General features: G+C 36.5%; 1 protein-coding gene across 1 annotated transcript; it reads right to left on the bottom strand.

Moving 5' to 3' along the window:
• Positions 1 to 273: 273 nt before the first annotated feature.
• LOC145104915 (uncharacterized) lies at positions 274 to 1,635 on the bottom strand. Its single transcript, XM_079042075.1, has one exon. The coding sequence runs from the start codon at positions 1,633 to 1,635 to the stop codon at positions 274 to 276; it is 1,362 nt and encodes a 453-aa protein (XP_078898201.1).
• Between the last annotated feature and the right edge of the window lie 10,967 nt (positions 1,636 to 12,602).

The raw sequence follows: 12,602 nt of genomic DNA, 5'->3' as shown, positions 1-12,602 counted from the left end.
TTTCTTAAGACAATCTATTTTGAATAATCTACCCAACTACAACAATAAAAATTGTTTTGTAGTTGAATATCATCGCTATAATAAAATATGTTTTTTCAAAGCATAATTTTTCAACTGAAAAAAAAAATGAAAGTACAATGGCATAGTAAGCAAATAAAACGAAACTTTGTTGTTACTATTAATTTTAACCCATTTCAAAACCACAATGCACATTAATAAGATGCTATGACATGAACATCAAAACAATTGAAAACATACAATTAAAAGTATATTTCAACCTCCAAATTTCGAATGATTAAACACCTTGAGTTTATAGTATATGAAATCACTTCCCTTCACAAGTTCCACAAGCTCCTTTGCTTCATCAATGGCGGATTCCTTCACCAATCCATCCAAAACTCCCTGCAAACTTAATCTACCAACATTGATCTCCATACGCAAACCCTCTTTGCTTAAATCAAATCCAAATTTATAATCACCCTTTTTAGATGCAAATGGGATAATTATCCTAAATGTTACTGAATCAGGAACAACCCCATTTTCCACCATTTTTCTGTACCACTTCTTCACTTCCACCAAATCATCTTCTTTCACAAATCCATGGATCAAACCGTTGTAAGTATAAACATCAGGGTTCACCCCTTTGTTCTTCATCTCATCGAGCAACCCAATAGCTTCTGTGATTCTTTTATCAATAATCAATCCTCGGATCTTTGAATTATAAGTTCTTACATCAGGTTCAAGATTCTTGCTTTTCATCTCGTCCCATAGTTTATCAGCTTCTGAAATGTTACCTTCTGCGTATAGTGCGTCAAGAATGGTGTTGTATGTATATAAATTACACTTGAATCCGTTTTTCTCCATTTCGTTTGCAATTAGTAATGCTGAATCAGTGGCATCCATCTCGCAGAAAGCTTTGATTACAATATTGTAAGATACATCGTCAGGATCAATGGAGAATTCATCGCGTAGCTCCCGGAAAAGTTCAGACATCTCGTTTAATTTTTTTGAATTGACGCAGGCTGTGAGAAGGGCGTTGGCTGATAAGACTGTGCGTGGACAATTTAGTTCAGGCATTTCGTCGAACAGCTTGCGTGCGTGGTCATACATTCTTGATTTCCCGTACAAAGAGATTAGTCGAGCTACGAATGCCTCGTTGCTCATGTCGGTTTTGTATCTCTTTTGGTGTTCGAGGATTTCTTCAATGTAGGAATGCTGTTTGGCGCGTGCAAGGTGGGAGACGACATCGTCGTAGTACTTGTAGCTGTAACGAAAAGGGCCCAAGTTCGAGGCTCTCTTGAATTGATCAATGAAGGATCTGAGGTTTCCTAACGAAGCTGTTAGCTGTGACATGGGTAATGGCTGAAAGGCCAGGTTTTCATTATTGGGTCGCGAAATGATGGTGGTAACGGCGGCAGGGGCGGTCGTTGTGGGGACGGTGGGGAGTTTTTTGGGCCTCTTTATCTTTTCCTTTACTATTTTCGTCGTAGTGGTGGTGGTCGTCGTCGTGGAGGTGGAGTTGGAGGTGGGTACAACTGTTGCTGTGGCGGTGTAGTTTGAGGTGGGTACAACTGTTGCTGTGGCGGTGCTGCTCTTGAAAATGCCGCGGAGACGGCTGTAAGCGGCGGAAGACATTGTATTTTTCTGAAAAAAATTATGGTATCATAGGAAGGGTTTTTCAGAGGGGTTTTTCATTTTTCATTTTTTTCCCTTCATGTTACAGTATATCAAACTAGACCCTTTTATTATAAAAAACTTGAATAACACATCCTTATATTATAAAAATCTTATCATTACTCCAAAGTCCAACCCCAAGCCAAGATTATATTTTGTAGGGAATTAATGCTAAAAAGATCAACAAATTATCTAAAATATCCAATTTTATTTCTTCTAATTGTTTAACGTCAAATACAAAATATAAATTTATCTTTTACTTGCATTCATATGAAAGAAAAAAATGCAACAAACTTTTCTAATGTTTCATAACATTTATACTTAGAACGTCATTAGGTTGGAAGGTATGGCAAGACCGTATGGTACGGTTTGTTGATGTATATAGTTCACCATACCAAGGAACACAGCACCTTGGTGTGGTTTAGGTGCGGTTTTTTGTCGTTCGTGGTTAGCCTCACAGTATTCTCTCCGTTCTTTTCATTCTTCTTTCTTTTTCCAACTGTCTAGTATTTTCTTTAAAATTATAATTCTTTCTAAAAAATAACGGTCAATATATATATATATATATATATATATATATATATATATATATATATATATATATATATATTGCCAATTTACAACTATATAAATATCCATCTATTTTACCCATCAAACTCAAATCATCTTTTCTCCCTTTCTCACTATTTCATTCATTTTACAATAAATTAATAAATAAATAAATAAAATCTTAACAACCTCACCCTAAAATCTGGTCAAACAAAATCTTGAGTTTCTAGTTCCACCACACCAACTACAATTTCAATATCAAAATGTTCAACAATATTATCTCAAATATTACCCCTAACATGATCAACAACTTTGTGACTTTTCATGATCAACTTTCACCAACCCAACTCATCTTGCGACACAAAGCTAAACTCCACCCTACGACCCTCTAACCCAAACCTTAGATGAGTCGGGTTAAAACGTCTCAATTTCAAACCAAAAATTTCTTTTAAAAACATAAGTAAAACATTCAAAACATTTTCATAAAAGATTAAGGTAGCCAATTGTTTTAAGCATCATCAAACCATATCATCAGAATGTATCAAATCATCAAAAAACAGCGGAAGCCTGTAACAAAATTAGTAGTGATGCGTGTTCGGTACAACTAAGTTGGAGCCTTCCCACGATCAGAGGAACTACATGAATAACATTTAATTAACAACAGTATGCATAAGACTTAGTGAATTCCCAAAAATACTATGTACTACAATACATATAGACTGCACACAAACATGCTCTCAGCTCTAGTGTTAATCCACCATATCAACGACGACTAACAACTCTAGTGTCATATAGTCATCAGTGGCGACTAACAGCTCTGCTGACATCTAGTGATCAGTAAGTATTATAGGTACACAGCTCTAACTTCAAAGAACTACGAACTTCAAGGAGGCAACAGTGGAGGATAAGGTTTCTCTCTAAGGGATGGAGGCTAATGATTAGAGCCAACCTTAGAAGTTAGAGCTTTTAAATAAGGTCCAAAATACGAGTCCTAAGGTTTTGTACATAAGGTTACTACGCGACGTGTGCTTAATGTAGCATGCAACACGACCACGTGTCACCCATGCGCCGTGTAAATTAAAGAAGCATGTGTTTCTATTATGTGGAACCTACGCACCATATACATGCCATACACGCGTTACGCAGCCCCATAAATCCTAAAATTCAAATTTAATTAACATGAAAACTTAGAAAATACATACCTGAAAAACATATGTTACATGGATGACGACATCATATGGGGAAACTTCCCCCCACCCCCCTCATCCGAAGACATATTGGAGGGCCAACCCCCTCTACATCGTAAAGTAAAATAACTTGAGCCAACTAAAACGAAGGCCAATCCTAAAGGGTGGACATCGAGGGAAGAATTATTGACACAAGCATGGGTCGACATATCTAAGGATGCAAACGAAGGAAATGCATAATCGATTGATCGTTTATGGCTACACATTATTGAAATATTTGTTACACAATTGGGGCTAAATGATGACTACCATACTAAACACCAACTAAATTTAAAGTTTTGAGATATCAGGAAGAATGTTACGAAAATGAACGGGTTGTACAACAACCTAAAAACTCAAAGGAAAAAATGAACAAACTGATGAAGAAATTGTTCAAGAGTTGTATCAATTGTTTCGTGAGGAGAACAAAGGAAATCCATTCAAACATAATGCCTCTTGTAAAGTTTTATCGCATAGTCCAAAATGGAAAGAATTCATACACATACTAGTTGAAGGAATCATACCAAACACAAATAAATTTTGTACATGCTTGTTTGTATAAATTTAACCAAACAAAAAAACAAACATAAACATATAAGCAAAACGATTATTTTGTTAGTGTTTGTTTGTTACAGGAATTATCTTATACGTGTTGATTTGTATTCGTTTATTAGTATGTTAAACAACCATAAACGAACGAACATAAAGAAAAATATATAATCGAATACAAATGAGTGAATATATGCACATAAATGAGAATAAACAAAATAAACATTCAAACGGTAATCATTCATAAATAAAACAATTATATGTAAATCTTAGATTACAAAACATCCAAAAATCTAAAAGCAATTCAAAACTTAAATATAAATATCATCTTCATTCAAATATCTTTCCAAAAAATTATACTAGAAAAGTTTCACTTTTAGCTTGTTTGCATCCTATGTTGCAAAAGCCTCTAAGTAATAATAGGTGGATTGACCGAGAAGTGGTGAGTACTCTGTCTAAGCATGGATTACTCTAAGAGTAATTCAATATGGTAAGTTATAAAACATTAACCTTTGAGAAATTATATATATATATATATATATATATATATATATATATATATATATATATATATATATATATATAGAGAGAGAGAGAGAGAGAGAGAAAGAGAGAGAGAGAGAGAGAGAGAGAGAGAGCTAGGTTGATGTATTTTTTACATGTATTGTATGTTCGTAAGGATAATTCTGGACCAACAGATGAAAAGAATCAATGGTCATGATCTGAGGGTCTATGATATTACAATAGGATAACATTTACCATATAATCACGTAAATTTCAACAAAATGATATTTTGGTTAATCAACCTATATTAAAAAAGGAAATTTTCGGATTTTAAGGGTTTAATTAATTCCCTTATTTTTAAAAATCTGAATTTTTTTAAAGTTAATTTAAATTTAATTCTAATACAATTTTTAATAATTTCTGATTTTGTTCTGTCAAAATGACAGAAAGTCAATCATAAACTAGTAAAGATACTTTCGATTTTATTCTGGCAGAATATTGTTCCATTCAAGATATTTTTTTTAATTAACATGTTTAAAGAATTATATAACATATTATCAAGAATAAAATTTTCTAAAGAATACGGATTTTATTCTTTAAGAATCATTAATTACATTAAGTCCTAAAGAATAAGACTATAAACAATTATTACATTCGTTTAGAAAAAAAAACGTAACATCCCGATGAAGACTTACTTCTAATTTTAACCCTATAACTTAATTATGTTGCATTTTGGTCCCTAAGTTCAAGAAAAAGTGCAAAAAAGGCCCTAGTGGCATTTTCGTAAATTAGCCTTGGGGGAGTACGCAATGCGTACGCGTGTACACTGAGCGTACTAGAGCGCGCCCTAGTATGTTGGATATATATCTCGTACGCGGGGCGTACTTTCCAGAGATGGAAACCCTAATTTTTTAGGGTGTAGCTCATATTTAAACCCCATTATAGCCTCATTTCCCCTCACTTCATCAGCCACCATCCTCTTAAAACGTTTTTGCAACCCTAGTTCACCTTGTGAAGCTATTCCAAGCTTAAGAGAGTGTGTGTTTTGTTCCTTGAAGAAGAGGGAAGGAAGTAGAGCTCATCTTGGAGGAGTGAAGCACTTTGGTCTGGGATTTCTACCTCATTTGCAACCTTTTGAAGGTATAAAGCTTGCAACTTCACCCCTCCATCATATAGATCTAGAAATGGATGTTTTAATGATGCTTTTTGGTCCCAAAATGTTAGATCTTGAGCATGGAATGTTCTTGGTTCATGAAGTTGTATTTCAGACCTTAGTAGAGGACTTAAGTCATCAAAATGGAGTCCTAATGGTTAGTTTTGTCCCATGCATGTTATTGAGAGTCTTAAGGCATTAAGATGTTGGGGTTTTATGGATTAAGCACTTATTGAGCATGCAAGGTCATAAAGTTGAAAACTGATGGGTTTTAGGTAAAACAAATAAACTAGAAAACAATTCCTAAGTTCACATGCAACCTACTTTGGATCTATGTTTTAACTATTGAACATATAACTTTGAATTGCAAAACAAGAACCCTAGAGGAGAGAGGCTAATTTCGAAATTAACAAAATAGGGTTTAGGAGTTACATACCTTTCAATTGTTATAGCAAACAATTGATAATCCTCTTGATCTTCTTGGAAGCTTATTAGCACCACAAATGTAATGCCTCTAATGGAATCACACCCAAGAACTAGCAAGAAGGAAACTTGGAGGAGAGAGGATGGAGAGAGTATGCAATTTCGGCCTTAGGGTTTCTTCCAAAGAAATCAGTGACCTCAAATGTGAGCCAGGAGGCTCCTTAAATAGTTGAGGGATCTAGGGTTTAGGGAAAACCCTAGTTATCCTTTGCTTAGGGCCTAAGCAAGATCCAAAGGCCTTATTTGGACCCCTTGGACGAAATCTCTAGGGTTTCCCCTAAGAATTTCGTCCACCTCCTTCCAAGGGGGTTCTGGAACCTTCCACTCAACTATTAGTTAATTGCAAACTAGTCCCTGTACTTTATAATTAATTCTTTTAACCCCAAAATTAATTCTGATTAATTTCTGGCTAACTATTAATTAAAAATAATGATTTCTAATTAATATATTAATCTTTTAACATATTAATAAATCATTTATATTAATTCATTAATCTTATAAATTAATATCTCTCCTTTCATAATTTCCTTGTCTAGTTGCTAGGTTGAGGGCAACCCAAAAGGACTGTGATGCTATCAATTCAAGTACATACCAATTATAGTTATGGGCTTAGACACCTAATCCAACAGTCTCCCACTTGGATAAGTCTGTAACTATAATTGCTAGTATGCCTTCTAAATTTGACCAGCAAATTGTAGCTTCCAAAAGCTGCTGCCGAACTCTGACCCAGTCAGTTACGTGTCCTAAGATAAGTGATCATATAATCCTTCGTTCTGCTAGATATCCCTAGACATAAGACATGGAATGTAATCAATCTCTTTGTCCAGAATCTATGTTTCCCGATTCCTGATTTGTGATGATGTAGGACTTCTAATTGAACACATCAATTTAGTCCTGGCTGGGCCCAACACATAAGTCAACACCAAATCATCGAGGGGCCCACAAATATCGCTTTTCCTGTTAGGGCAAAAGGAACGAATAAACGTTGACTCATATGCTTGTATCTTTTACTCATCAAATTATGCATGACAATACGTTTTATAACACCAAGTTACTGATGCGTTTTCGTATCACCAATGCATGACCGACTTGTAAATCACAACTCATATATCTTCGTTTCAAAATTATAAGATATTATCGTCTCAGTATTACTCGTGATGAATTCCATGAAGTGATACTCTGAGCGAGGGTTTATCCAGTACTCAAATCTCAATTTTTGAGTACTCATGAACGTTGCAGCAATTCTATTGCCATGTCTATCCTTAGACAATCTACAATCCAGTTCATGACAGTCTTAATTCACTACTTACTTCCAAAAGTATGAGTGACTGTGGAGTTTGAATAATCTTATTATTCGGGAAGTAAAACATGCAAAAATGAAACACTATAATAAACAATTGACAGAAGGCAGTAACCAAACTTATAAACAATACTTTATTATTTAATCACCAAAAGTCAATTACATTTACTTTGTTACAAGTTTCAAAATAAAACTAATCTAACTACAAAAACTAATATCATCTTTCAGTCCTATGCTCCGAGCATGCTGAATATGCTTAGCCCTACTCAGACCCTTTGTGAGGGGATCTGCTGGGTTATCTTCAGATGACACCCTCTTTACTATAAGATGGCCTTCTTCTACTCTATGTCTGATGAAATGGTACTTTCTGTCGATATGTCTGGTTTTACCATGATCTCTCGGTTCCTTTGTCAAGGCAACCGCTCCTTCATTATCGCAGAATAGTTCCATAGGCTCCTGGATGGTTGGAACAACTCCGAGATCTCCGATGAAGTTCCTCAACCAAGCTGCTTCTTTCGACGCTTCACTCGCTGCTATGTACTCTGATTCACAAGTAGAATCAGCCACCGTATCTTGCTTGGAACTTTTCCAAGTAACTGCTCCTCCATTCAGTAAAAATACCCAGCCCGATTGAGAACGTAAGTTATCTCTATCCGTCTGAAAGCTGGCATCACTGTAACCATCTACTCTCAAAGTATCATTGCCACCAAGTACAAGGACCCAGTCCTTTGTCCTTCGCAAATACTTGAGTATATTCTTAACTGCTATCCAATGAGCTCTACCTGGGTTTCCCTGATAGCGACTGACCATGCTCAAAGCAAATGCCACATCAGGGCGAGTACATGTCATAGCGTACATGATCGATCCGACAGCGGAAGCATAAGGTACACGACTCATGTCATCTATTTCAACATCTGTACTCGGGCATTGAGTCTTACTCAATTTGGTATTGCTCTGGATAGGTAGCTCTCCCTTCTTGGAATTTTCCATACTAAACCTCTTTAGTACCTTATCCAAGTATGTGCTCTGACTAAGTCCAATTAGTCTCTTCTTTCTATCTCTCAATATTCTAATCCCAAGAATATAGGCAGCTTCTCCAAGGTCTTTCATGGCAAAACACTTTCCAAGCCAAGACTTAACTTCTTTCAAGGTTGGAACGTCGTTACCAATGAGTAATATGTCATCGACATACAACACCAGAAAAGTTACTATACTCCCACTAGCCTTGATATACACACAGAACTCATCTTCACTTCTAGAGAAACCAAACTCTTTGACTTTCTCATGGAAGCAAAGATTCCAACTGCGAGATGCTTGTTTCAATCCATAAACCAAAAGTTACTATACTCCCATAAATGGATTAAATATCCTAATAGATTTAATCTTAGTCACTGGCGAGAAGGTCTCATCATAGTCAACCCCTGGGGTTTGAGTGAAACCTTTTGCAACCAGTCGAGCCTTGAATGTGTGCACATTTCCATCCATGTCTGTCTTCTTCTTGAAGATCCATTTGCACCCAACTGTCTTACGACCTGGTGCACTATCAACCAAATTCCAAACTTGGTTGTCATACATGGACTTAATCTCGCTGTCCATTGCCTCTTTCCCCTTGGAAGCCTCTGGGCCTGCCATTGCTTCCTTATAAGTGACTGGTTCATCTAAGTTTACCAGTGTTCTGTCACTTATGAATGTGTCACCATCTAAAGTAATATGAAAACCATACAACTCAGGTGGCACACTCACCCTAGTGGATCTTCTAAGAGGTAATGAGTTATCGATTGGTTCAACAGGAACTGTTTCCTCTGGTTGAGTGCTAGTATCATCTAAGGTTCCTTCATTGGCTGACTCTTGAATTTCTTCAAGGTCAATAGTGCTCCCACTGTCCTCTTTGAATATGAGCTCTCTTTCAAGAAAGACTCCTCTTCGTGCTACAAAGACCACGTTCTCACTAGGCCTGTAGAACAAATATCCAAAAGACTGCTTTGGGTAACCAATGAAAACACATTTCTCACTTCTAGCTGCTAGCTTGTCGTGAGTCTCTCGTCTTACGAAAGCTTCACAACCCCAGACTTTAATATGTGCTAACGAGGGAACTTTCCCTGTCCATATTTCGTGAGGTGTTTTGGCAACCTTCTTTGTAGGGACAATTGAGGATGTGGGCGGCTATCTCTAAGACATACCCCCAGAAGTGAATGGGAAGCGAAGCCCGACTCATCATAGAACGAACCATGTCTAACAAGGTTCGATTACGCCTCTCAGCTACACCATTTAACTGTGGTGTCCTAGGAGGAGTCAATTGTGAGACTATCCCACATTCTTTCAGATAGTCGTTAAACTCGATACTAAGATACTCCCCGCCTCTATCGGATCTAAGTATCTTTATCTTTCTGCCCAATTGATTTTCGACTTCATGCTTAAACTCTTTGAACTTTTCAAAAGTTTCTGACTTATGCTTGATCAAGTAGATATATCCATATCTGCTATAATCGTCAGTGAAAGTCACATAGAATCGATTAGCATCTCTTGTAGTTGATCTGAAGGGCCCACACACATCTTTGTGTATGAGATCCAACAGACCTTCACCTCTTTCACAAGACCTTGTGAATGGTGATTTTGTCATCTTTCCCAAAAGACAAGATTCACACATATCATCTGATTTTAGGTCAAATGATTCCAACACTCCATCCTTTTGGAGTTAGGCTATGCGTTTCTTGTTAATGTGTCCAAGACGACAATGCCACAAGCATGCCTTGTCTACACTATTAGACAAGTCAATATTAAGTACACTATTTCCTAAGCTATCAACACAAGTCACTGTTTCATACACACCATCACAAGGTAAAGCTTCAAACATAAAAACACCATTCTTATAAACAGAAATTGAACCATTCAAATCATTAAAAGAATATTTGAAACCTTGTTTGAACAATGCATGAAATGAAATAATGTTTCTCGTCATCTCAGACGAATAGCAACAATTTATTAAATCTAATCTAACATCATTGCTAAGCAGAAGCTGATAAACTCCGATCTTGGTCACTGGTGAAGACTTTCTGTTTCCCATGATCAAGTTTATCCTTCCTCGCTCTATCTCCTCACTTTCCTTTAGTCCCTGCAAATCAGAACAGATATGAAAACCACATCCTGTATCAAGGACCCATGAACGAGAAGATAATGAGTTATTAGCAGAAATAGTGTAAATACCTGCCGAAGATGGCTTCACTTTGCCATCCTTGATATCTTGCAGATATTATGGGCAAGATCTCTTCCAATGCCCCTTTTGATTGCAGTAAATGCAAACGGCCTCTTTTGGATCAGAAACATGGGGAGTGGAACCATTGGGCTTAGCCTTTGGGCCATTACTAGACGACCCAGCTTGAGCCTTGCTCTTCCAGTTTTGCTTGGGACCTTTCCTCTTTTTCCCCTTTCCCTGTCCAATAGCCAACACAGGGGCACTTGTAGGCGTGGAGGGTATACTTTTACCCTTCATTCCTGCCTCAGCTGTCTGCAACAAGTTGTGCAATTGGGCCAAGGTCTGCTCAGTATTGTTCAAATGGTAAGTTAGAATAAACTGACCATAACAATCAGGTAGTAAGTTTAAGACCATGTCAATGGCCAATTCCTCATCAAAGTGAATGTTGAGCTTGACCAAACGCTCTATGTAGCGTTGCATTCTTTGCACATGTGACACAACCGATTCCCCTTCTTTCATCTTGCAAGCCATGAGTGACTTGACTACTTCAAACTTTTCTTGACGAGCTCGCTTATGATACTTTTCCATAAGGTCCTTGTTCATCTCAAAAGGCCAGTAGTCCTCATAGTACCTCTGCAGTTCTGGGGACATGGTTGCCACCATGATGCACGCCACTTTGGTAGCATCATCGTAATGTTTCTTGTAGGCAGCAAGATCTTCAGGAGTAGCTTCAGACTCATCAAGCTCTTTGAGCTCCTTTTCAAGAACATATTCTTTGTTCTCAAAACGAAGAGCCATCTTGATGTTGCGCATCCAATCGTTATAGTTTGAGCCATCCATAACGACTTTGGAGCAGATATTGAGCAAAGAGAAGTTCTGGTTGGAGGAGGATGAAGCAGAAGTGTTTCCAGGAGTAGACATCTGAAAAGAAAGAAAGTTTTAGTTAGATTTAAAGATACCTCAATATGATAACCCAAAGATAAAATATCAAGGTTAGGATCCAACTATGAAGATTCACAACTTAGAAATGGGATGCCGAGATCCAAGTGTAAATTTCATAAAGGTAGGTGAATGACGATTCACCAATTCCACCATTAGACGAAACAAACGAAGTGAAATTCCTAATTCTTTTGAGATACATTGAAACTATTCAATGGCATGTTTTAATCTCAGATTATGATCTTCTATTTGTGACTGGGATGCCGAGGATCACAAACAAGATGTGAATAACCATGCAAATGTGCTTGGTAACCTCATTGTCTTTATCATTAACTATTGATGTGCTGGTAAACCACACACGCTCCATCAAAATGACAATTATGAGATACCCATTACTACTCTTTATTAGTGCCCTTTAGTGTGCTGGTTAACCACACACGCTCCACTAACGACCAATAAAGCATAATGTGCAATTTCATGGATTAGCATACTTTTCACATTTTTCCTAAAGTAACTAGAGTTGGGATTTTAAAAATAATGTTCTAGTACTTTCTTTAATGTCATTATACTTTTAATGAGAAGTAGTTGTCCTATCAAATCCGTTCTGCTAACGACCCTCCACTAATCAAGGAAGTGGTGGGTGAGAGTGGACACCCATTCAACTACCATTTTATAGGCAGTTTCCTTATACCCCCTTATAGATTAGCTTCGTGAATGAGGCATACTAGCGATTTGACTGACCATATTCTTATACATATATAATATTAAACTTTTAATCATAATACATATATATAGGGTGTGTTTTAAAACATTTTAAAAACTTCAAGGGTTTATATAAATTTCGAAATTCAAACTATTAAATTTAAATTTAAATAAACCAATTAACTAGATTTAATATTTATCTTTTAATTAACTATTAATCAAATTATTAAATCTTGTAAGGATTATCTAATTAAATTAATCAATTAATTTAATGCTAATCCTTATCCCTCTAAATTTCGAAAAATAGGGTAAGGATAATTATCCAATTAA

Source organism: Lactuca virosa, chromosome 4 (assembly GCF_052849685.1).
Source record: "Lactuca virosa cultivar CGN04683 chromosome 4, Lactuca_virosa_CGN04683_v6, whole genome shotgun sequence".
NCBI classification, from domain to species: Eukaryota; Viridiplantae; Streptophyta; class Magnoliopsida; order Asterales; family Asteraceae; genus Lactuca; species Lactuca virosa.
Note: the sequence above shows the minus strand (reverse complement) of the source record. Positions and strands in the feature narration are given on the sequence as shown.